The sequence below is a fragment of the Pteropus alecto genome, unplaced genomic scaffold (genome assembly GCF_000325575.1).
Source record: "Pteropus alecto unplaced genomic scaffold, ASM32557v1 scaffold21, whole genome shotgun sequence".
NCBI lineage: Eukaryota > Metazoa > Chordata > Mammalia > Chiroptera > Pteropodidae > Pteropus > Pteropus alecto.
Window position 1 is genome coordinate 11396664 of NW_006436282.1, and position 25748 is coordinate 11422411.

At 33.3% G+C, this 25748-nt stretch overlaps 1 protein-coding gene across 3 annotated transcripts in view; it reads right to left on the bottom strand.

Moving 5' to 3' along the window:
- ISPD (isoprenoid synthase domain containing) overlaps positions 1-25748 on the bottom strand; it is a 229117-nt gene that overhangs the window by 125712 nt on the left and 77657 nt on the right. For all 3 annotated transcript variants that reach the window (XM_025046929.1, XM_006911961.3, XM_025046930.1), the window contains 2 exons: positions 22083-22128; positions 5237-5334 (listed from right to left, as the gene is read on the bottom strand). In XM_025046929.1, coding sequence (XP_024902697.1) covers positions 5237-5334; positions 22083-22128 — 144 coding nt within the window. The remainder of the gene's footprint in view (positions 1-5236; positions 5335-22082; positions 22129-25748) is intronic.

A 25748-nucleotide genomic window follows, 5' to 3' on the forward strand; every position in this document is an offset into this window, starting at 1 on the left:
GAAGGTAGTGATCAAAGGGGAGGGAGGAAGAAACCTTAATAAATGTCAGGAGATATATATCATATAGATACAAAAACTAGAATAAATAAACCTTCAAATTTTGAAAATCTGGTTATTTATAAAAGAGAAAGGCAACAGGATACAGAAGGCAGGGATAAAAGTTATACTTCTTTGAACACAATTTGCTTTGTAGATTTCATTTTGACACAACAAAATTTCATACCTAATTAGAAAACATTTATTTTTTTTTAAAAAAAAGCAGTGCCTAAAAATAAAATCAGAAAAATAAGGCAAATGATTTTGTGTATTCAGTTAGTGGCATAACCATTCAAAAGTACTATTCTGAATGATTTCAAAATACTAAAAAAAATCTTTAAAAAATTAGTCATTCTTTTATCTGTTGGAATGTGAAAATTTTCTAGGATGGTTTATATGGGATAGAATTGCATTTTATTCTGGACATTATACTCATTCCTTGGTGAGAGTATGTCCTCACACCATTAGGTTTGGCTAGATAGCTCCTCTTGCCTGTCACTGACTCCAAAATGATTTAGATTTTTCTAATCAACTCTGGCATTTTTCATATAGAATTTCCAGTAGGCTCAAGGACTAAAGAATTACAGTTCACATGGATGATGATTTCACTAAGGGAAATCTTGGGTACAATCAGGCAAATTTTTGATATTCAGAGAAGACAGACATATACGGTACTACCTCACATGCCACAGAAAGCTAGCATGGCCATGTCAGTGGGTATTTTCTTTTTCAACTTAGTAACAGGTAAAAGTTTGTGGTAGGCAACCTCTAAAATAGACCCCCTAATGATTCCTATACTTTCCAATAATTCACAACCTCATATAATTCCCTCCTCTTGAATTTGGGTTGAAAATAATGACTTGCTTCAAATGAATAGAATATGACAGAAGTGATGGGATGTCACTTCTAAGATTAGGTTACAGAATTACTGTGTCTCCCATCCTAAATGCCATGTTGTGAGACAGCAATATGGAGAGGTCAACATGGTAGGGGACTGAGGCCTGCCAACAATCACACATTTAAATTTGGGTCCAGAATCCATTTGCACATCAAGTCTTCAGATAAGACTACAGTTCCAGCCTATAAAGACAACTTCATTGTAACCAAATGAAAAACCTTGGCCAAAGGAACCCAGTTAAGCTATGTCTAGATGCCTGAGCCACACAAACTATGAGCTAATATATGTATTATTTACAGTCACTAAATTTTGAGATAATTGGTTATGCAGCAAACATAGTACAATATATAATATTCAACTCTGTAATAACAAGTCATGATCATTTATGCATCTGTTTATCTATTCAACAAATGTTCCCACTGTATTAATGCTGCATCAGACCTCAAATGCAGTTGGAGAGTGTCTCATAGAACATAATAGAAGGGTACATAAATAAGACTATAGGAAAAGGGTAGGCAGGAAAAGCTCCCTAGGGAAAATGGCATCCTAGGCGAAGGCTCTGGAGGTATAAAAGTAATATCAAATTTACGAAATTGAAAGAAGTGGAGCTGGCCTGAAGAGTAAACAATGTGGAATGTGCAGGGTTATCTGGTGTGGGTACCAATTAAGAGGGCAGATTTTGATATCACAGGAATGCAAGTGCATCTCCATGTTCCTGTTCTGCCACTTCATAGGGACAGTTTAGACATCCTCCCTGTGCCTCAGTTCTCTCACTTGGGAAATAATGATGCTAGTAATTATTTCAGAAGATTTAGAGCATATGGTATGATACCTAGCACAAAATAGGTGCGGAAAATTGGTGGCTGTCATTATTGCTGTTTTTGCTATTTTTATTAGCAGTATTAGTAATGTGAGAGATCTTATAAGACATGGCAAGGAATGTTTGTATTAATTCGGGAGCAATGGAAAGCCAAGAAACAGATATATGTGGAGAATGACGTGCTAAAATATACAATTTATAACCATCATTCTAACAGCCATGTGAAAAGTGAATGTGAGACGGGCAAGACTGGAGGCTAGAGGCCAATTATCAGATTGTTGTGATAATCCAGACAAGAGCTAGGACAGTGGCAGTAGTGATGAGGACGAGAAAGGGACACGTCTGAGGGATATTGAGGGGGAGAACTCAATTGTTTTGGAATTTGATTTACTTTGGGAATGAGACACAGAATGAGTCAAAGATTATACCAGGTTGAGGGAACTAGGCAAATGACACACATTTTCAGATACTGAAACCTTTGCTGATAGAGGAGGATAGGATTGGCTGGAATGAGAATTTGTGAGTGTGAAATATTGCTGACATTTAAGTTTGGTAGTCTAAGGAATTTTTTATTGAATTTATAGAATTAAACAAAGAGCTAGAGAATAATTTTGTCTATAGCAAACAGGATATATACAGCCATCAGCATGGTTTCCTAGAAAATTCCACTCAACTAATGTACAGAAACTTAAAAATTATAAACAGAATCCTTCAAAAGAAACTAAGAAGCCAAGAATGCAAAGAAGGATCAGAAAAATAAGATGTCACAAAATCCGCGGGATGACATTTCCTCTAGAAGAAAGTATTAGATAAGAGAGTCAAGTCCTACAATAAATCAAGGTAAAGACCAATAAATGCCTTGTGGATTGTGTGCAGGGAGGCCACTGAAAACTCTCTGAGAGCAGTTCCTATAGAAGCTTACGGTAGAAGTCAGATGGCGATGGGCTGAGGAATGAGAAGGTAAATTATTCTAAAGAAATTTGGCTTCAGGGTAACCTTGGTTAAGAGAGAAATGTTTGTTTGTTTCATTTTAATTAATGGAAGGAACTGGAATATGTTGTAAAGTTTATGGGAGTGGGGGAGAGAAGCGGCGGGGGGAGGGGGGACCGAGCCTTAATGAGAGGATGGCTACAGACCCAAGATTCTTTAGAGGTTTAGTGCCAGGAAGATAAGGATGTCCCCATATGCAAGTGTATAATTCCACTCTGAAGGTGAAGACAAGATTATACCTAAAAGTGGAGGAAAAGATGGTAGAGTGAGACCAGTGGTTCTCTACTGAAGGGTTATTTTGCCCCTCTCCAGGTACATTTAGCAATGTCTGGAAAATTTGGGGTTGGTACAGCTAGGGGCTGAGGGTAATACTGGCATCTAGTCGGTAGAGGCCAGGGATATTGCTAAACACTGTAAATGCACAGGGAAGGCCCTCACAACAAAATATCATCTAAACCAAATGCCAGTAGTGCAGAGGTTAACAAAATCCAGGTCAGACATTTGAGGAGGTTTAAAATATTCACTGCAGAGAATGAAGAGCTGACTATAGAACCATGGCATGGTTGCTTTAAAACATTCAGTACCCACTGGAAAATAGAGACCAATGTTTTTTAACATCAACAATCTGCACGGCTATATAATTTTCCTCAGAAGTATTAAGATTGAGTAAAGGCTTAGAGAAGTGAAAAGTTAAAATTAATACATGGACAGAGTTTTACCAAGTGGGTGCATTCAAAGGACAAGAGAATTGAGATATTGATAGAAGACCCATGATCCACTGAAGTGACAGATTATGGATTCTAAACTAGGTAAGGAATGGTATAAAACAAAACGTAGCTGAAAGAACAGAAAAAATAGGAGGCCCGGAGTTTCCTGTAAATTTGAAATATGTGCAGTAGGAGTAATTTAGTAAAAGATATGGAATGACAAAATATGGTAGTCAGAAGTTGAGAAATAGCCTTAGTATTTATTTTTCAATACAGTTAATATGATGGCAATATCCAGACTGGACCCAATGCGTAAGTAGATGAAGTACACTAAAAATGAAGTTCACTGGCAGTGAGAAGAATATGAACCTGAGAGGCCAGGATGATAAATCACACAAGGCCAGAAATTTACCCATGTATATTCCTAAATCCCATGTCATTTCATCACTAAACAATATACAGGAAAAGCAGCTACAAAAAGTGAGTATTATAATAATTATAACCAAAAGACTCCTTGCAGGGTCTAATACTAGAAAGACCAATCAAGGAATTAGTCACACAGATTCCAACAGCTAGGAACTCAACAGTTATAGAAAAACCCAACTCTCTAAACTCAGGGTTGGTTGATAGCCAGAATCCCAATACTATTCTTTCAGGCCCCATCTTACTGGCTTTTACATTAATTGGCTAAAGAATGAATGAGATTATCCAAGAGTAAATTGGCTATTTCTGAGGCAAAAGGGTGCTTCAATGGGTCAGGCAATGGGAAGTTACCTACCTTTAAATATTCTGCAAGATGCAGCAGTGAAATTGGGGCACAGAACTTAAGAAGAGATTCTGAACAAGTGGACTGAAAATAGAAAGTATAGAACACATGCTAAAATTTCCAAGGATGGAGGAGGAATGCCCACGAAGTCAATGGATAAAAGCAACACAGAGAAGGAAATTGTAGTTGAACCTTTATGCCTAAAAGACAGCTGAGATAGCTCTTATATTCTTCTCAGCTTTGAGCTGTTGCTCTAAAGGCTACTGGTAGAATTTAGCACTGACTGCCATCAAAACCCCCGGGGGTGGCTTGTTAAAAACTAAGATTCCAGGACTGAAGTTTGGGAACTAGTAGTATCTGCTAGTTAATACTGTCATGCCTCTGTCTCAACTCATCTTCGAAACTTTGATTATTATAGTCCCTGTTCATTGGAAACTTACTACAAGGCAGATGCACTTCTAAGCATTTTGAATATATTTATCTTATTCAACCTTCCCCCAAAATTTACAATGTAGATGTTATTAACATTTTCAATTTAAGATAAGGAAATTAGGCAATAAAGCTGACTTTTGAGCAAAAGCAGTCTGATAACAGAGCCTGTTCTCTTTCCAACATTGCTAGCATGATAAATTAGCTAACTAAAATGAACCTTTTCCTTTGGCTTTTAACTATCATTTTATTTTGTATATTGTTAAAAAGTCATTGCATGTTCATCATAAGCTCTGATTAGTGGTTATACATATTAATGAAAACAAAGAAACTAAATTTAATAAAATCAGCTTGGCAAACTAAACATTTCAAAACACAAAGTTGTCATAAAAATCCATAATAGAAGTACTTGCTGGTAAAAGTTGTAAATATGGACCTCCTCACACTTATTACTACTTTTTCCATTTCCTTAGTCCTAATATTAGATAAGTTTACCCAGAAAGTTGATCAGTTCAGAGAATAAGGGGGAAATAAAATAAAATGAACATTCACCTCTTCAACATCATGAAACTCAATATCTGAATACTTACATTTAATTCATTTTTTAGCATCTCTTCAAAATGATGACCTACATGTGCTTCATCTTCTTCTGTGTCCATAACTATGCAAATCTGTTCTGAAATTCTTTCTGAGATAAAAAATTTAAAAACAATTTAAGTTTCAAACAGAAAATGGAACAAAGCCCTAGTCTAGTATGCCAAAACCTATGCTTACTTGCAGTTCATAACTATTGAAAAATAGGGAGGTTTTAGCTTTAGACCAAGTAGAGTGACTTGGACTACACACTGAGATGTCTTTGACTCTTTTAATCCCAAATTCATAAATCTATGCATTTTACACTTTGTAGGTAGCTAACTAGGACATGTGTAAAGCGACAGAAAGAAGAGATCCTAGGATACATTTGAAAGCGTATAAATGGAGGTGATAGCTATTTAGTTTGCCCATTCGATCCTTCCATGTTTATAAGGAGCGTCCCAGAATCTGATAAAATCCCATCTCCCAGGAAGATCTCCTTTTAAGACAGTCTTCTGTGTGCAGCTCATTGTGCCACCTGGTGTCCTGGTTAAGTACAGCGTTTTCCTTGGCATCTCTCTATATTCAGTCAATTCAATACAATTAAGTTCCTGCCTGTTTAACTATTACAAGTAAAAATAGCCAAATGGATTGTCTTCAGATTTGGAAGGCTTATTTGACATGATTTGATTTAAAAACATAAGTGATATGACATAGTAATATTCACCTTTGTGTCCTTTCCCAAAAGATGTGCAGTCCTTCTCTACAGTAGACAGATCTGAAGTACTAAGAAATGGCTAATTGCTCCCAGCTAAGAAGACGGTGTATGGTATTATGTCATAGATAAGGGGAAAAAATGTAATTTTAAATAGGAATCTCAAATGAAAAGTTAGTTTGATTAACATTTGACTTAGCTGCTTCTTTTATGGGTGACTCTTTATAAAATGCTTTAAAAAAAAAAATTGATCTAACAATTGTTAATGATTCTTCCAAGCAAAGCTGAGGAGGACAGACCATTTAAAATAACAACACCAGTTAATAGTACTATTACTAACTACCTCCCACTTACCAAGAGCTACGTGCTATATTAGTGTCATCCTCATGATGACCATGCAAAACAATCTATATAACAGATTCAAAAACTTGACCAGAGAAATGAAGAAACTTGCCCAATATTATAACGTTATGAGTAGTAGAAAAAGGATTCAAATCCAAAGAAATTAGGCTTACAAATACAGTTATCCTACAGCACTAAAATGAGGAGAGGAAAAAGACATTTATTGAATATCAAGCATTTGCATATAAAAGGCCCTAAAGCCTTCATAGTCATTATTCCATTTAATGCCTCAAAATAAATGTCTTATTAGCTAAACATTATAATTCCTGTTTTTATTCACAAGGATGTTAAAATACAGATCTTTCCAAAGCTTGTATCTTTTCTATCATGCTGCCTACCTCGTAATCATTTCTGTAAAGAAATATAATGTATTCTTACTTTCTTGTACCCCACAATTCAAGAAAATTAAATATATATAGATGTGACATGTAATACTTCTGTTACTGAAAATTTTAGTCAGTGTGCTCTGTACTCATGCAATGTTCTCATAGGTTATTCTGACATATGTTTCTACTCCTAAGGGCAAGATTATCCAACAAGAATGATAAAGGAAAATAAGAAATTTTGACCCTTACTGTCGTTAGTTTTCTGAATCTCCATATAGGTAATCAACTATAACAAAAATTCTTTAATTTTTATTTGAAAACATTGATTTTATTGAAATAATGTTGTATGAAGAGGATTGGTAAAAAATAACTAGAAAATGCTTGATTAATAAATTATAATACATTATTCTCTGTAAAAATAAGACATGAAAAAAGAAAACTATACATAAATACAGTAATTCAAATGAATTACTTCTATTCTGGACACAGATCTGCTACACTTAGCTACATCAAAATTATTTCATTTCCTTAGGACTCGGTTTACTCGTCTGTAAAGTTCCTACCAATTTTAAAATGTTTTTAATTCTAAGTAACATGATCCTAATAAAATTAAAACATAATTTAGAAGAGAAATGGATGATCCGGATAGTATGTCAATCAGTTTGTATCTCTCAGAACAATGATGTTCCACATTGACGTTCCACATCGTTGTTCTGAGAGATACAAACTGATTGACATATCAGATAAATCTTTATAATAAAAATGAGGTCGGGTCTCACTCTTGAAAGATTAATAGATTTTGCTGAGGAACTGAAGTGGGGCTTTGAAAGTAATTAAGGGGGATAAGATGAAAAATATTTTTAATGTATTGAGGTAGGGAGACTATGGGCATAAACTTAGTGAGGCAGAAGACAAGATAAGTACTCGAAAGCCATGGAATAATTCAGTGGTGAACTATAAAGTAGGACACTTGGTGAAACCAGATCATGTAGGTTCTATGCTGTCTTGAATATTGTATTGTCACAAAAGTTTTAGATCCCAAGATAACTAGCACACAAGCAGTGGTCTGAAAATGAAGTTAATACAAACACATGCATTGTAAAATTAAATGTGTAGAGAAATTTGAACTTTGCAATGTCCTAGCAAAAACTGAGACAGTTATATTTTCAAATACACACACAAAATTATAAAATTAAATAGAAAAAGCATAAAAAAGTATATGAGAATAATAAAAGATCTTACATTATGGGATTTTTAAAATGTTTCCTGTTACATGGGAACTGTGAAGATGCTTAACTGTGAGATTTTAATGAGGATTAAATGAGTTAGTATGTATGTGTAAAGTTATGTAGAGTACCTGATACAAGTAAATCCCCAATAAATGTTTAAAAAATAACTGTTTTTGTTGCTTTGGTCCTATATATTCAATAAGAATATAAATTAAGATTCCTTTTGTCTACTCAAAATAGAATACATTTCTAACTTCAAACTATCCCTGTGGTCTTAATATTTCAGAGTTTGGTAAATAATACATATCACCTTTGTCCTACTAAACAAACTTTCTTTCCAAATTTCGGTTTTACCAAATATACATAGTTATGTGTAATAATGGAATATACATCTTGAGTAATAAACAATCCTATGTTTTCATCCATGAATTCCTTTAAATGAATTCCTGAGAAATGTATTGTTCATTTCTCAGTTTGCACATTAAATCTAAGTTAAAGAATTTTACGTGATTTCTATTAATAATTACATGAACATGCACTGACAATCTTAACTGGGAATGTTAATGCACTTAAGATCTTCATCAAAAAAAGACAATAGCAATGATTGTACTTGTTCCATCCGATGGAAGACCAAAATAAAAAAGCATGTAGCTATAGGAACAGGGCTCAAATAAACTGAACCTCAATTCACCAGTTATTCTATTATCCCCCAATTCACAAAGAAAAGAAAAATATATATAGCATTTAAAAGTCTTTTTTTTTTCATGAAGTACAAAACTCCTTCCAAGCATAATATGATTAATCTTTATTATTTCTCAAAGCAAAGTGTTTAACAACTTCCTTGAGGTTAATGATGAAATCAAAACAAAAATAGGAGCCTTTAGAATTCTTAATCTGCTGTTCTAACTATTAATAAAGCATGTCTTAGAAACTTTTAGAGGTTAAAATAAACAAAACAAAAGCACTGAGGAGAACCACAAAACCATGTTACTTCCCAGAATCAAAAAAAATTCTAACACAAGAATCTAGTCTTTGTTCTCTCCCCAGAAAAGACTTAAGGATAAATTAGAAAAATACTAAAATTAACATTAAATCATACCTGACTCTGAGTTTTAGTTTTCACACTACCTTCTCTTTTTAAAATAGGTTTTTAAAATTTTCCTAAAAGGACATTTGTGGCACATTATGAAATATTTTGATAACTAAACCATTAGGGTATATCTCCCCAAAATTATTTTTAACATGTACTAATTTAAACTGAATAACTCTTCAGTTATATTCAGCATCTGAGTGTCACATATCTCAGTGTGACTTAACAGAGAGAAAATTCAAAATGGAATAAGTCTACAAGTTAGTATTAAAAGCTGTAAGTATTAATAAGTACACATTTTTCAGTTAATACCTCATCCCTATGCATGATCCTTTTATACACTACCTTAACCACCTTTTAAATGGTCAAGGTATTGTGTACAATTGCCAATACAAGAGTTCCCCCTTATCTGCTGGGGATACATTCTAAGACCCCAGTGGATGCCTTAACCACACATAGAACTGCAACCTATATGTACTGTTTTTATCCTATACATACATACCCATAAAATTTCATTTATAAATTAGGCACTGTAAGAGATTTACAACAATAACTAATAATAATAATAATAATAATAATAATAATAATAATAAAATAATAAATAGAACAACTATAACAATATATTGTAATAAAAGTTATGTGAATACGGTCTCTCTGAAAACTGGTCTGATAACTGAGATGGCTACTAAGTGACTAACAGGAAGATAGTAGCATACACAGCATGAATACCCTGGACAAAGAGATAATTCATGTCCCTGGCGAGACAAAATGAGACAGCAAGAGATTTCATCACATTAATCAGAATGGAATACAACATAAAACTTAAGAATTGTTTATTTCTGCAATTTTCCACTTAATAATTTCAGACCACAGTTAACTGTGGGTAACTGAAACTGCTGATGAAGGAGAACTATTGTCATTAATAATTATACCAAAAATAAATAATACAAAACTTGATTTTACTTTGTTGGTTGTGATTAATTTTATATGTCCACTTGATAGAGCCATAGGGTGCCCTGATACCTGACCAAACATAAAATTTGAGTGTGTCTAAGAAGGTATTTTTAGATGAGATTAAATGGACATTTAATTTTAGAGACACTTAAATGGACAGACTAATAAAGTAGATTGCCCTCCCTAAAGTGGTGGGCCTTATCCAATCAGTTAAAGACTTGAAGTAAACAAAAGGTTGACCTTCTCCCAAGTCAAAGAGAATTCTTCTTAACTAAAACATTGATTCTTCCTGGTTCTACAACAGCCTGCGGGCCTTTATACTTGAACTGGACATTGGTTTTGCAGATTTTGGACTTGCCTGCCTCCATAATCCATAATCACCTAAGGCAATTCCTGTGTGTCTGGGTGTGTGTCCTATTTGTTCTGTTTCTGTGAAAAACCCTAATACACTGGCAAATAAACTGTAAGCATTCTTCAAAAGATAACTAATAGTGCCCAAGTACTAATCATAGGATTCTCACATCCTTATATTCCATACAAAGAAATATATAATTACATACAACCCCTTGAGCCTCATAACTTATTTTTCAGCCAGAGCATACCACCTACATTTCTTTGGACTAATGTACATGTTCTCCCCGTCTGCAGGGCCATTTTATGTCCTTCCCTAATTCTCCAATAAAGTCCACCTCAAGCATCATCTGCTTTAATAACTATAGGCAAGATGGGTACATTTTGTATTTTGTACATAGATATATAGATGTAATTTGGTGGGGATTGGGAGTCAGAGGAGAAGAAAAATGTAGAGAGGTAACAAAACCACCGGGGATATTTTTTTGAAACTACAATACTCCACATCTCCAAATCCCCAATTCTAATACTCAAAGATATCTCTCTCAAGCACACATAAGCACACACCCAGGATTCTCCTTACATTCAGAAGAATCCTAAATCACTGTACTCTTGATTCTGACTGTTGCTGAGGAAAGGTCTTTCAGTGTAGTTTTAGAAAAGAAATCCACGTGTTCCGTGACCGTGATAAGTCTATTTACGAAGCTGTTGTTCAGGCAGTACACACCTAAAAGAGCCATGCCACTTCCTTGGACTCAGCAATCGTCCTTACAATCAGTGCACACATGCTGATTATTCGGGACTCATGTCAGTTTTCTTTTCATTAGTCTATGCAATGGTATATGTTTCTACATTAATTTACTTTTAATCTACCTATATCATCATATTAGAAGTGAGTTCTTATAGGCATCATATTGTTGTTATGTTTTAATATCCATTCTGAAAATATTTATCTTTTAATTATGCTGAAACCATTTACTTTTCATTATCGATAATATGGAATTTAGGTCAATTATTTTATTATTTATATTCTTGTTTTTTCTGTTTCATATTTCTGTTTCTTTCCTTCTTTTAGCTTATTTAAACTTTTTAGTATTCATTCTTAATTCACCTCTTGTACTTCTGACTGTATCTTTTAGTATAGGTTTCTTTTTAATGTGGTTGGTCTAGGGATTTCAAAATACATACATATCTAACCTCTCAGAGTATACATAGAATGAAATATTTTACCACTAGTATAATGTAGAAACCTAATGACAATATAGCTTCTGGCACTCTACTGCCTTTAAGTCATAGGTAGTTGTCTACAATATTGTAGCTGTCTGATAGAAAATCTCATCAGAAAATGTTACTCTTGCTTTCTTTCTTAAAGTGTTTTTAAAAAGTGTTTTATTCTTTAATAATTTTTTAAAATGCATATAAAACTTGATCTTCTAGCAAGCTGCTGCTTGTATAAGTAGATCAGACAACTACAGACCAAGAAAAGATAAGTAGATCAGACAACTACAGACCGAGAAAAGATACTTAGTTTGGGGACAGAAGGACCTCAATTTGTTATCTTTGCTTTCAGTCTATAAATAGTTTGAAAAAGTAAAGAGAATTATAAGAGTCTATTCTATTTACCAATTCTGTTGCTCTCTCTTAATTCTTAAAGTTTCAAGATTTTTTTCTGGCATCATTTCCTTTCTGTCTGAAGAACTTTCTTTAGATATTCTTCTAGAGTACATCTGCTGGCAAAGAATTGTCTTTGTTTTCCTTTACCTGAGATTGTCTTTATTTTACCTTCATCTCTGAAGGATTTTTTTTTTTTTTTTTGCTGGATACTGAATACTGAGTTAACAGTGTTTGTTTTTAGCTCATTAAAACTCTTGCTCTATTTTCTTCTAGTCTCTATGGTTTCTGGTGAGAAATATAGAAACTATTGTTCACAAGCACTGCATTATTTCTATTTTCAAGATTTTTGTCTTTAGTTGTCAGCAGATTGATTATGAAGTCCTAGATGTGGATATCTTTAGGGTTGTCATGTTGGAGTTACCTGAGCTTCTTCAGTCTGCCGTTTTGTTTCTAACCAAATTTGGAAAGTTTTTATCTAGAATTTCTTTAAATGTTTTTTTCTGTACTGCACTTTCTCTTCTTCCAGGACTGAGATGATCCATTACTTTCCCACAGATGCTAAGAACTATTTATTTACCCCTAATCCCTTTTCATTCTCTAGTTCAAACTGGAAAGAAAAAAAAAAACCTGATTTAATTAACTTGAGTTGCACTTTCTCTGCCCTCAACATTCTGTTATTAAGCCCATCTAATAAGTTTTTTGTTGTTATTGTTGTTGTTGTTATCATATTTTTCAGTTCTAAAATTCCCGTTTGGCTCTTCTTTATAGTGTCTATGCCTTTGGTAAGACTTCCACCTTTCATTTCAAAAGCATTTCCCTTTACTTATAGCATTTTTATAATCAGTGCTTTGAAGTATTTGTCAAATAAATCCAATATCTATGTCACCTCAGCATGGATATCTATTGATTGTCCCTTCCCACGTGAGTTTAGAATTTCTTGGTTCTTTGTACGCCAAGTGATACCGGATCACATCCTGTACATTTGGGTAATATACTCTCTTACCACAAATCTCTCCCGTACATTCCCATTGCTCTGACGTGTCCCTTTTCTGCACTCCTACCAGAAAACTGGAGCTTTTTTTTACCCCACTTTGCACACATTTCTCGTGACCACAACGGTGTCCAAGTGCAGCAACGGGAAAAACAGCAATAGTGTCCACCCCACTTCTTAAAGCCACAGCAACTCCAATCAGAGAGGAATTTTTACGTCTCTCAGAATGTTAGGCTTCTTCGGGCCCCCACCACTGCTCCTGTCAGGGCCGCTACTGCCGCATGATTGCTCAGGAGCTGAAGCATTAAAGTAGAAAAAAAAATTTTAAAAGAAGATATCTCTACCCTCTCTGAATATTAGAAGACCCCTTTCCTGCTCCTCTGTCCAGAATTAGGGGGCTTCTCTTGGAGCTCTGTATACTCCAAAGCCCACTTCTTAATTTTGCGCTACACTGGACCCATGTCAGGACATAGCAAGAGAACAAATGGCAAAAGTCACTACCAATTATGCGGTATTTCAAGTTTGGATCTTATTCATTAATCTTCCTGCTACTATTTACTTTGTATCCTCAAATAGTTGTTCTATATATTCTGTTCAGCTTTTATAGCTCATTCAGTGGGAGAAACAAGGTTTTTTCTTGTTGCATCTTACCCAGAACCAGAACCTTACTCATGTCTTTTTACATAACAAGTATAATAAAAATCTATGTCTAAATAAACATAAAAGAACACATTTAACAAATATTCTAAAGCTTCTAGGTGAAAATAAAACTGTAGTTTAATTGGCAGCATTTTTCTTTTCTTACTGATATAAAAATAATATTGCTTCTTACAATTATGGCACCTTAGAGTCAAGAAACATAATAGAAATGAAGTACTTGTTACATGCCTCCCTAATCACACAAGATTGCATTGTGGATGACAGCTGCTTATCTAACAGAACATTATCCACCTTATACCAAAATAGTAAAGACAATTTAAACCTTTAAATTTAAAAATCAAAGTCACATTGTCTCATTTGCATATTAATATTAATCAGGCATGAGTTGAAAATGTTTTCCAATAGAACCCTAAATCAGATGCTTAGAGATTTAGAACTTAACCATAAAAGCTCAGCTGTTTCGCTGGTCTACAGTGTACTAAAATACCAAAGAGAACACTAAAATACCAAAACCAATTAAGTATTCACTGAAGCATATAAGGATATAAAATAGAGGAGACAACTTCTCAGAGGGTCTGTTGTCCTTCTGTACAGGACACTTTCATGATACCAGATGCATACTATTAGCTTCAGTGGAAGAAGTGAGAGAAGACATGGAGTTTCTTTTAGCAGAGGATGCTCCTCTGCTTCTCCCTATTTCTTTGCTCCTCAAGAAATCAATAGTGGCAGAAAGGCAGGAACATTGTCAGAATTCCAACCATCTACCTAGAGGGTACATCAAAGGACTCCTAGAATTATATCGGAAGGTCAAAGTTTTGAATGTATCACAGCTTTGTGTGTCAAACTCTTGAAATTCTCTCAAGTTTCAATCAAGTTGAAAATACAATAGAATTTCTTCAGGGCTTTCAATCCTCCATTTTAATGTGCTCTGCAATCTAAAACTTAGCCACTTTTGATTAGGATTCGTGGCTTGGCAAAATACATTCATGCGCAATGTGTTTTCATAAGTATTTAATTCCGGTGTCATTCTAACTTAAGTCTTTCATGGGCAACAAGAGGCATAATGTACAAATCTGAAAGTTTATGAATGAGACCAAAATCTAATTTATAATATACTCATCTTTAAAAGTTCCTCTTCTTGCCCTTGATCATTGGATCTCATGGTATACATAAAGTATATATCTTCCTTCAAAAGTTAGAAAATAAATGCAATTTGGGGTCTTCATTTAACTTCATAAAATGGTAATATGTACAATTTCCAATATGCAAAGCTTCCTCTTCATCTGATAGATGCACTGACACATTGATAAGGATCAAAGAATATCTAGACATACGCTTCCATCAATCAGTCATCAGTAGGGACTCATGAGTGCTCAGGATGGTGATTATATTTTACGAGAAACTTTAAAATTCCATGGGGGAGAGACAAAACTAAATTCTATATTAGTTCAACAAGCAAGTGGGCAAATATATCCAGAAGTCAGCCTTCATTTTTCTTAAAACCATCTAACACCATGACTTTCATCAGGGCTCATTATCCACTATACTGACCTCTTGAGCCAAAATTTTAGTGCTCTTAGGTAAATAAGAAATAACTATCAAATCCAATGGTAATCTTTTCCAAAAGATGTTTCAAGTATTAATTTATTCAAAGTGAGAGCAGTTATCTTCTATTCTCCTGTTCCGTTCCTTGAATCAAAAGCCAATCTTAAGAGTCTACTTTCTGTCTCACGTGAAAGAGTTAGTATTAAACAGAATAAAAACTGTTGATTCTTGAAATGCCTGATTTCTATCTGTAGAAAGATGCCTAAAGTTTCTCTGAACACCCTGATAGAGGAAGCTATTAGAACAGGAAGGGGATGGTAGGCAGTCAATAAAGGTAAAGTGGCCAACAGTCATGACTATAGGACAAGTGGACAATAGGGACGGTAAACAGAGACCCAAGAAAACCATACATACCTACATTAAAAGGTCAAAGTGGACTTCTGAGAGGTTAGATCTACTGTTGACTGTATATGTTTCAACTAGAGGGCAATGGTATACAGGTAGACTTTTAAAAAGATGTCTTATATCAGATCTCAACTACATTTTTAAATGAGTCATGGAATACATGATGAAGCTTCCTACTTTACAACTAAAAGGAGCAGACTTGTGACATCTTGTTTCCTGCACATGTTTTTACTTGTAAGTATATTACTGTTTTCCAAGTATAATTTTTTCTTTCTTTTCTAAGTAGATATTCTTTCTGAATTAGTTAAGAGAGAAATAAATTTAAAGGAAATGCTAGTGACTCATCAGTGGATTTACAAAATGTATTATTGCTTTGAGTATAACGTCATATTTAGAGTTTTTGTGTTTTTTCTCGTCCTACCTACATCGGAGTAAAGTATAACTGGCTGGCTTTTGTCTGTTATCACGTCTTATTTAGCTCGTTGTGACCTTAGAAGTTTTTGAATATGACAGCTTTACTTGACAATGTTTGAATTAGCATCTTGCTAATGACAAATTAAGAAAATTTTAAATTAAACAAAAAATGAGCTCCACTTTCTCTCATCTCAATCCAAATATTTAACTTTCTAATTTACATTTTTTTTACAATAAGATTCCAAAGAAACCAAACTGCTATTAAATCGTATTGCAGTCTTCCTGTTCTTATTAATTAAAGCTTGACGCAAATGTACTTACAGATTCGCGTAAGATACAGTCACAGTACTGTTTTCAAGAGAGTGAAGAACAAAAAATTATGTTATGTACAAAGCAGTTTTGGTATTAATGTGAAAATTTGGAAAATGAAGTATCAAAGTAAAAAACCAGACATCAAAAATTAGTTTCTATGTAAATCTTGGCTGTCACTTTTCATTGTCCAAAAGCATGGTTAATAATATAAATGGCACCATCAGTGGGTATTTAACAAGAAAAATCTGATGAGGATATACCACAGATGCAGAACACTGTCCAGTTACAAATGTAGAAACTCTTATTTAAACTTTTTACTCTTTTCAATGATTGAAAAAAATTCAAAAATATTTTTCACTTAAAATGCCATGACTTTAAGTGAAAATATTAAAGGATTACTACAAAATTAAGGCATTAGTTTCTTCATATGTATAAAACATGCACTGTAACATAATGAGTCTTTTTAATTTTTAATAACACTGAATTAATTTTATTCACATGTGATTTTATTTTATTCCTTTCAGACAAAGCCAATTTAAAAGTATATTTGGCTACTTTCAATGTATAAGCACAAAAAGATTATTCAGTTTGCCTACTGGTATAATTTTTTTTTAAGTATAAAACATTAAAAAAAGTAGGCACATGGGGACTTGTAGATTGACGGTTCACAAATACTTAACATTAAAAGAAATTACCTATATTACTGGTGTTGAAAATAAAATGTATTTTCAGAATACAGTCTAAATTTCTAAACCAATTGGAGATGTTGTATTTCTGAGAAATCAAAGTCAATTCTTAACAAATGGAAAAAATTACACAATGACTGGGAAAATACATGAATTTTTTATATGAACATTAATAGTAACTATTTTTAACTAATATTAACTAAAGCCAGTTAAAAATAAAATGATTTTCAATTTTAACTATTTCATTTTTCCAGTTTTATATAAACCACCATATGAAAAGAGGCATCATGAGGCTGTTTTATAGCACAAGTTTACTTAAGTTTGTATTATTATAACCAGGAAAAAATAAAATAAAAAAATATAAAAAAATAAAAAGTTTAAAAACACTCTTGAGCCACAAAATTAAATATATTAAAAGATTCTAAGAAAGATGATGGTAGAAAATAAATACAATCTTTTATTTAGATGTTCCATACGGGCTTTTCTTCTTAGATTTTAGAATATTGACACTTTTGCCAGGATATGGTCAGCATATTAAATCAAATGTGGGGCGGGACTATTTGTAAGCCTAGATAAAGCATGTTACTGCTGGTGTCTGTTATCACTTTAATAGTGTGTGTAGGTTTGAGCATGCAGAGCAGGCTTGGGTGGGCTCAACCAGCTTGTGTGACAAAAATACAATAGCTCTTTGTTAAGAGGCTGTTTACAAACTTATCAGTCAACCTAGTGTCTTGTGCCAATTAATCACACTACTCCCTAGAAAAGTTTATGTTTTAAATTTCACTCATAGTAGAAGCCTAAAAGGAATAAACATTGAAGGAAATTGACCAAATCCAACTCTCTGCCCCCCCAAAAAAGAATATTAAGAATGTTTTGTTACATAACAGTAAATTTGTGATTAACTGTACATTTTTCAATGCAGACGATTGTGTAAGAAATAGTTATGAGAATACTACTTTATATACATGTTTCCTATTATTGAACATTTTACTATAAAAAATCCAGGTAAATATGCTGATATTAATAAACTAAGCTTAAAAATAAAACTTATCAAACAACAAACATAAAAGTTAGATTTTATAAATCACAATTTGGATATTTTAATCAAAAATTTGTCTGAAGTTATATCAAATTTCCCATACTAAACTAAAGATATATGCTTGCACAGAAATTAAGACAGACCAAAATATACATGCTGTTCCAGGGACAAATAAATTTGGGAGTACAAACTGCTCTTGCAAGACATGATGCCAATCAAAAAAATGTTTTATAGAGTCTGAAAAAGCTAAGTAAACAAGAAAATAGTTACATCATAATATAATTTTTGACCAGCAATAATTGGTATTCAAGTGAAAAAAAAAAACAGCTTAGGAAAGATAGTTTACAGAATACTAAGCACTCATATCACAGCATGAAAAAAATATTCCATCTTAGAAGAGGAAAATTGTTATGGCTAGGTAACAACGTTAAACTACCAGAATTCACGCAAAAATAAAAAAAAACTAAACAGCACCCAACCAATCAATTTAAAAGTATTATTCTGATTTTAAATTTTATTTTTATTCTTTTCTTGGTTATAACTAGAAATCTGCCATTTCAATATTATGTTTTTCCCACACTCTCTAGAAGACTAATGCAAGCTTAGCACAGCACTGGCAGAAAATATCTTCAGTCTTGATTATGTGATTATTCTTTGGGAGGTCAAATAAAGATACCGTTTCAACCCAAGAGAATCAGAGTTGGGCAGGCTGAAATATATAAGCCATTTGCTGTACCCACCAAAGAGACATATCGAATCCAGTGTCCACTTCAGTGGTCAGCATGAGTAGCTATATGCCTCAGAGGTGCAAAGGGCCACATCCCAGAGTGGAGTCAGGCTTAAGAAAAAGGAAGACCTGGGTTTAAATTGAGGATCTTACTCTTACTCTTACTCTGTGACCCAGAGGAAAAAGAACCTAATCTCTGTGTCTGTTTTTCCACCTATAAATGGGAGCAATAGTATCTACATTACAGCCTTATTGTAAAGAATAAATGAGATAGAATAAGTGCTAGAAGTCCTGGTTTTACACCTTGTCAAAAATGTGTAATCAAATATTGCAACACATCTATACTTTTAAGAGAAAATAAAAAAGAAGTATGATATAGAGATAGATTCACTAGATCCCAATATGTACTTGAAAGAAGCAAGTAGCGTGGTAAAGTGGGAGGGAAGGGCCCCTAGTCCCATAATTTAAGGCCGTTAGATTCTAAGGAAAGAAATATAGCTGCACCCTTTATCACAAAATTAAATTCAACTCAATGTTAGAAGATACAAAAAATATATATTCTTCCTTCTGTCAGTGAATCACAATCTAAAAGAGGTTCACACCAAGTTATGAGCAATGCCGAAATCCAGAAAGTTCTTAAATTTTTAAAATTGTTTTCATATATAAATCTGGTAGCAAAATCAGTCCTGAACTTGAACTGGCTCTACAGTGATTATTCTTGCATTGAATGTAAACATTCGTGCATCACAAGTTTCATTATGTGGAGAGGTCCCAAATCTCACTGGTGGTGTGACATAATATATAATGTAATGCAGTAGCTTTGGAAAATACAAAGTATTCCAAGGATTTCATATAGCCCAAGGATTTCAGGTGAAGGAATCTAAACAAATTCTGCTTAAGGAATAAAACAGAATAGCTATATAAAGAGGTAAACAACCTAAGGTAGAAACCTGTAATGAAGAATGTATTTTCTACCCTTAAATTAATATTTTCTTAGAACCCTTGAATACCCTATAATATGGAAACAACAAGGCAAATTACATCGTTGCATTCTTGGAGAAGCAAGAAATAATACACACAAAATGCTTTTAAACAATGTGTGGCACAAAGTAAGTACCAATAAATGCTATGTAGTGGAAGTGCCTAGAAAAATACTTTGAATATTTATTAGGAAAAGGCAAACAGGTGAATATGTAGCTTAGTTAGTCAGCTATACGTCATATTTCATTTTGGAATTTTGTTTTTAAAAATCCAAGTGTTTTCTTTTTCCTATTCTCAGAAGTATTTCTACTCTTAGGCCTCAGAGGTAGTATTAGTGTAAGTCACGGAGGCAGGTAGGAATCTCAGTTGAGCAAAAAGCATTTGGAGCTGATAGAATATAGTAAGACTTTGAGCTGTTAATGCAATAAAGATATGATTTGGAAGGAAATAAACTATGTGAAGAGCAGCCTAGAGGAACATTTCTGGAATCTAATGTACAAACTAATCAGCCAGATTTTTTGTTAAAATGCAGATTTTAATTTAATGTGGTGGGGCCAGACACTCTGCATTCAAGTTCTCAGGTCATCACAACAATGCTGGTCTGGAGGCCCACAAGGAAAGAGGAAGGCCCCAGGCCAGAGGTCTCGAAAGTGCACAAGTAATATCAGACTCGGGGAGTTATTAGAAATGCAAATCCTAGAACACAAGAAATTCTTGGAGACTGATGATCTAAATCAGCTATTAACATTAATCCAGTCTGACAGATTATTTTTCCTGAGAACAAAAGAATACTTTTTAAATACTTTAAAAATAAAAGGAGCATACTAGACCACATGACCTAAATAAGAAAAACGATTTCTCTCTGCAAACAATTTCCAAAACTGTAGCCCCTGCAATTACACTTACAGGGCAGACTTTTACAGATAGGAAGCGTACTCTGATAACATACAGGAAGAAGTGTGTAAAATCCTCAGTTGAACCATTTACCAACTAATCACAAAATAGATCATTTCCATGTTACCCAGGTAACAGAGATACGACTTTGTTATAAAACAAAACTGAGTTTTATATTTCCTTGTGTTGAGAATGTAACGCAATCATATCACTGTTTTGCTAACTCCTTCAGTATAATGACTACACATCGCCTGGTTCATATGTAAATATATGTCAACATTTTGATTTATAGCTATATGTGATCTGTTTAAATATACAGATAAACAACTTACAGTATATTAATGGTTTGAAACACAATATTCTTAAAGGACAAAAACCTTTAAGATACGGTATAAATATAGAATGTCATGCCCAGAGAAAAGATTTAAGTTTTCTAAATGTAAAGCCAACTGATTGTTAAATAGGTTTTCCCAAAATTTTAAACTAAATTGATGCATTAAGGATTCGAATTCAGTATTTACTTCAACTTCAAAGTTTGAATTCACAAGTTCACCCCTCAATCAAAACCTGAGCACATAGTTCTGTACTTAATCTATTTTTGAAGGAGTCAGGATTGGGGTGGATCCCTCTGATTTTTGCTAGAACCATATATTTAAAACAGGGCTACTGTCAGGAGATATATCTGATGGGCACGCTGGGGGAATGGAAGGGGAAGGAAGGGAAGAGTGGTACCTAGCGAGTAGAGGCCAGGCATGCTGTTCAATAAACTACAATGCAAGAAACAGTCCTCTCAACAGAGAGTCACTCGGCCTAAAATGCCAATAGAGCCCAGATAAAGAAACCCTGATTTCAGTGATGGAAGCTGCAAAAACAAAGAACAAATGTCCCGTGTACAGCATCGTTACATTCCTAGTGCTGTGTTAAGCACGGTAATAAGTATTTGTTATTAAATAAACTACCTCTCTGTAGCTGGGATTTTAAAGTCATAGAGATGAAAAAAATGAGGAAGTGGTTATTACCTATATAATATCCAAATTACAAACCAAAATTACAGTCATTGTCAGAACAAAAAAAGGAATTGAAAAATAATCCAGTATAACTTCTTCATTTTTGTAAAAAAATATTTCTCATATTAAAGTCTACCTAATGTACTGATATAACAGTGATGGGAGAGGGGGTCAGTCCTGTTATTAGTAAAAATAAAATATAGTACCTTTATAAATTTATTAAAATATTAGTTTTTACATAGTGCCAATGTCCCATACTTTTCCCAAATTAATAAAGCATTTCCTTTATAAAAAGTAAAACCAATGTGACATAAATCATAATAAGTGATATTTCACAAGCAGAAAACAAAATAAAATATAATTATTTTTCAAAAAAGCAAATCACAGACTTCCATGGCCTACAGGCATTTATCAGCCAGATAATACTTCTGAGAATTCTGAGATTTAACATGTCATGAGAAATTCTGAACTGGCTTACATTTTTGAAACACAGGAACTGAGAGTCACAAGGCCAAACATACCCTTAATGATCGATTCAGCTGCATACAGATCTTGTTTGTAGGTCACCTAAAGGACAGATAAACCTCATTAGATTTAACAGAGCAGGAAGGAATGCGAAAGCAATAAAATTATGCCCCCAAGGAAATTCTTGATTCTGGAGAAACTATAAACACATAATACTGACAACTTCTAAATTACAACAACATCAGCAAATTCAAATTAATGTATTCTGTTTCTACAAATGGTTGAAGATTTATTTTTAAATCTGGAAATAAATGGAGATAATATATGGCAGTGTTTACCAAAATCTTATTAATGTAACTGAAATATTATGTCAAAGAAAATGTGGTAGTGTTTAAAGTATTAGCATTATTGTTTAATAAGGTTTTACATTAGAAGAAAAGGTAAGTATAACAAAAATCACCAAATTGCATTTTTAGTCGAAATGAGGAAATTCTCAAAGATCAATTCATGTTAAGAAGGGACTTCCTTCTGAATTGAATATATCTATATAGCCAGATAAGATTTAATAAAACCTTGTGAGGTTTTTATTAATACATGCATTGATAAAAAGAGCCTAGAGGGTACCACCATGTACATAAGAACAATTATGATCTTTCCTTAGGAACATGCAGCCTCTGCGCAGTTATAACCTGCTCCTTGTAATGTAACCTGGCATGGTCCTAAGACAGATACTTCCCAAACCATATCCAGTGAGCTCAGGTATAGAACATGTCAGTTGCTCTGCACTGCAGAATTAATTCTCCTATATCACAGAACTGAAAAATGTAGTAAATAATAAATTATATTAATAAATAAGGTCTTAGAAACTCAAATTCAAGTGCCCTAATGGTTATGGTGTAAATGGTCCAAAAACCCACCTTGTGAAGTACTCACCTACCTTTCTATGACTACAATTTGGACTTTTTTCCTCCAAATTATCTCATAACTAGACTTGTACAGAAACTTTGTTCAGCTCAAGTGGCTAAGGGCACTTCTACCAAAAAGAGTTTCCCTGGCTATGCCTTTATCTTGGCAGGTAAATCCTGGTCCAAAACTATACCTTACAATGAAGAACTAAAGTATCAGTTAACTTGTAACACAGATGGAAAGTTGTTCAAGGATTCAACCAATCTATTTAAATCAAATGTGACATTGATACAGTATCTCTAAAATCAGTACATGTCAACCAAAACTAGTACTATAGTTATGAATCCACGGTGTAATTCTATTATTTGGGGTGAGGGAGACAAAAAACAGATATTTAAAGCTTCATGCTATGCATCTTACTAAATGAAAGAATGTATTGATGTTATTCATTCATTCAACAAATATTTATCAAGTAACTGTTATGTTCTAGGTCCCTTTCTAAGTGCTGGGAATAGAGCAATGAAAAGAATGAGCAAAACTCCTTAACCTGTGAAAACTACATTGTAGTGGAGAAATTCTTTTTATAAGAATTGAATAAAATACGTTTTTCTTTTGTTTGGTAGAAAATCAAAAGTTAACTAGATATCTGAAATTAGGACTCAATGTTTGCAATTTAAATTAGAAAATGCTTAATTCTATAATTGCTATGTAAACTAGGAAGATGGTTAATTACCAAAATTCATTTTTTATCTTATCCTGCTGTTTTTGAGTGGTAAAACTATATCCCAAATTAAAATAGAATTGTGAAAGTATCTTTTTTTCTCCAAATAAATCTTAATGATCGGTTTTATAATTAAAGAAAACTTGGTCTCAAATATTAAATTTTTTTTTCTAGCATACTTACATTTTGCATTGAAGTTAGTCTTATGAATAAAATACATGTTTTTATTACTTAAAGGTTCTTTCTCCACTAATAGTAAATAATTAACTGTATAAACAAGAAAGACTCAAAATTTCCTATTTTGTCTTTTTCTTGTATGCTGTGGATACCTACTATATACTGATTAAAGCTTTTGATTTTTATTAATACTTTCCTCATAGAGCTTTAATAATTCAACTACAATTCTTAAACACTAATTTAATGAAAATAAACTACAAAATATTTCTGACAAACTTGTATTGTGTTTAAAACAGCCTCTTTTTTTCTAAATCAAACATCTTCCATACATCAAAGGAAATAGTATTTGAAAATGTAATTCTAAATTGATGAGCTAATTATTTTTCTGTCAAACTCTTATGGTAATATGGGTTGCCCTTTTTTATTTTTAATTATTAACTGTTTAATAATCAGTTTTGAAGTTGATCTTCTGTCAGCATGATCAATAGTTTTTCTCTGACAATGCACAACACATTAGGGCAAAGTTATTTTTTAAAAAAAGTCAACCCTGTGTTGATGAAAGATTGCTTCAATCCTCCAATTTATGTGTTTTCACACTGTATGCATTAGAGCCTCGGAAGCCACCTGAAGACCAGTGGGAGGTGCTCTGTGTAGCTGAGACTCCAAGCCTCACATCTGCCACTTGCCCAGTTAAGCTCAATTTTGTTCTGTTTTCTTTGACTGTGCAGAATTCTATACACTATTTCACCTAAGTAAGGTCTTTAGCTAATATGTATGTGTGTATGTGTGTATATATATACTCAGCTATGTCAAGGTGAGTTCCAGAAAACACTGTCACACCTACTTTGCATTGATCCATCTGTGTTGACACTCAATATCGTAAATTACACAGATTTTTCAAAGCCAGGTCCAGCTGGCTACCATCTTACATAAATTAAGTTACACTACACTTAATGTTCTCACATCTTTCACCTTATGAGAAAATGACTATGTAACTTCAATAATTAGAAGCAGAAAAGCTAAATTTTAAAGATATAGAATGTTTTATTAGATATGAATTTAGATTGGGAGTTATTTATTATATTTATTTCCATTTCATCAATTATATCTATGTAGAGAATATTCTTTCCTCTAAATTGGATAACTAGATGAAAATCTCTAAAAGAAACAATGCTGGCACCACATTGCATTTTTGAGGTTAAAAAGCAAAAAGTGAGACTCTTTTGTTTCTTTTGTTCTTAACAAAGATGCTAGAATATTTGTATTTTGCATCAAAAGGAATCCTCAAAAGTCAGCTATTCCAAGATATTATGATGACTCAAACACTTCAGAAACTCCTCCTTAAAGAAGCATTTTCAGACAATGGGACACAGTTGAAATTCTTAAATAACGGGTTATAAATCTTTAATAAATCTTTCATGCCTTGAGGATGGTTTTAACATTTAAAAACAAGAAGTCTGTTCAATTAGGTCTGTATAGTGTAATAAGTGACCACATCTTTAATATATTGGGACAAAAACATGGTACAACTATAATGAAATATAAGATCTTCCACAGACTAGATGAAATTTCACCAAAGTTAGTATGGATTCCCTAAGGCCTGGCAAGGCACCACCACTCAGGGAACACGTGAGAGCTGATCTCTATTCCTGAAAATCAGTCCTGTACCCTTCTGTGGTTGTTCATTCTTTGGGGAGGGGGTCCATCATCCATGGGGATGTCCTCTGCCTTGCTTGGTGATCTGAAAAATTTGATGTTTCTTCCAGGCCCCAGAGAAACTATAGCAAGAAGGTTGGCATCAACTCTGAATGTTTACTTTTTATATTTACTCCTAAAAAGATAGAGGTGGGTGGGCATGCATAGAAAATACAAAACATGGTAGATCAAATACAGATGTCAAATTATAATGTACAATTGT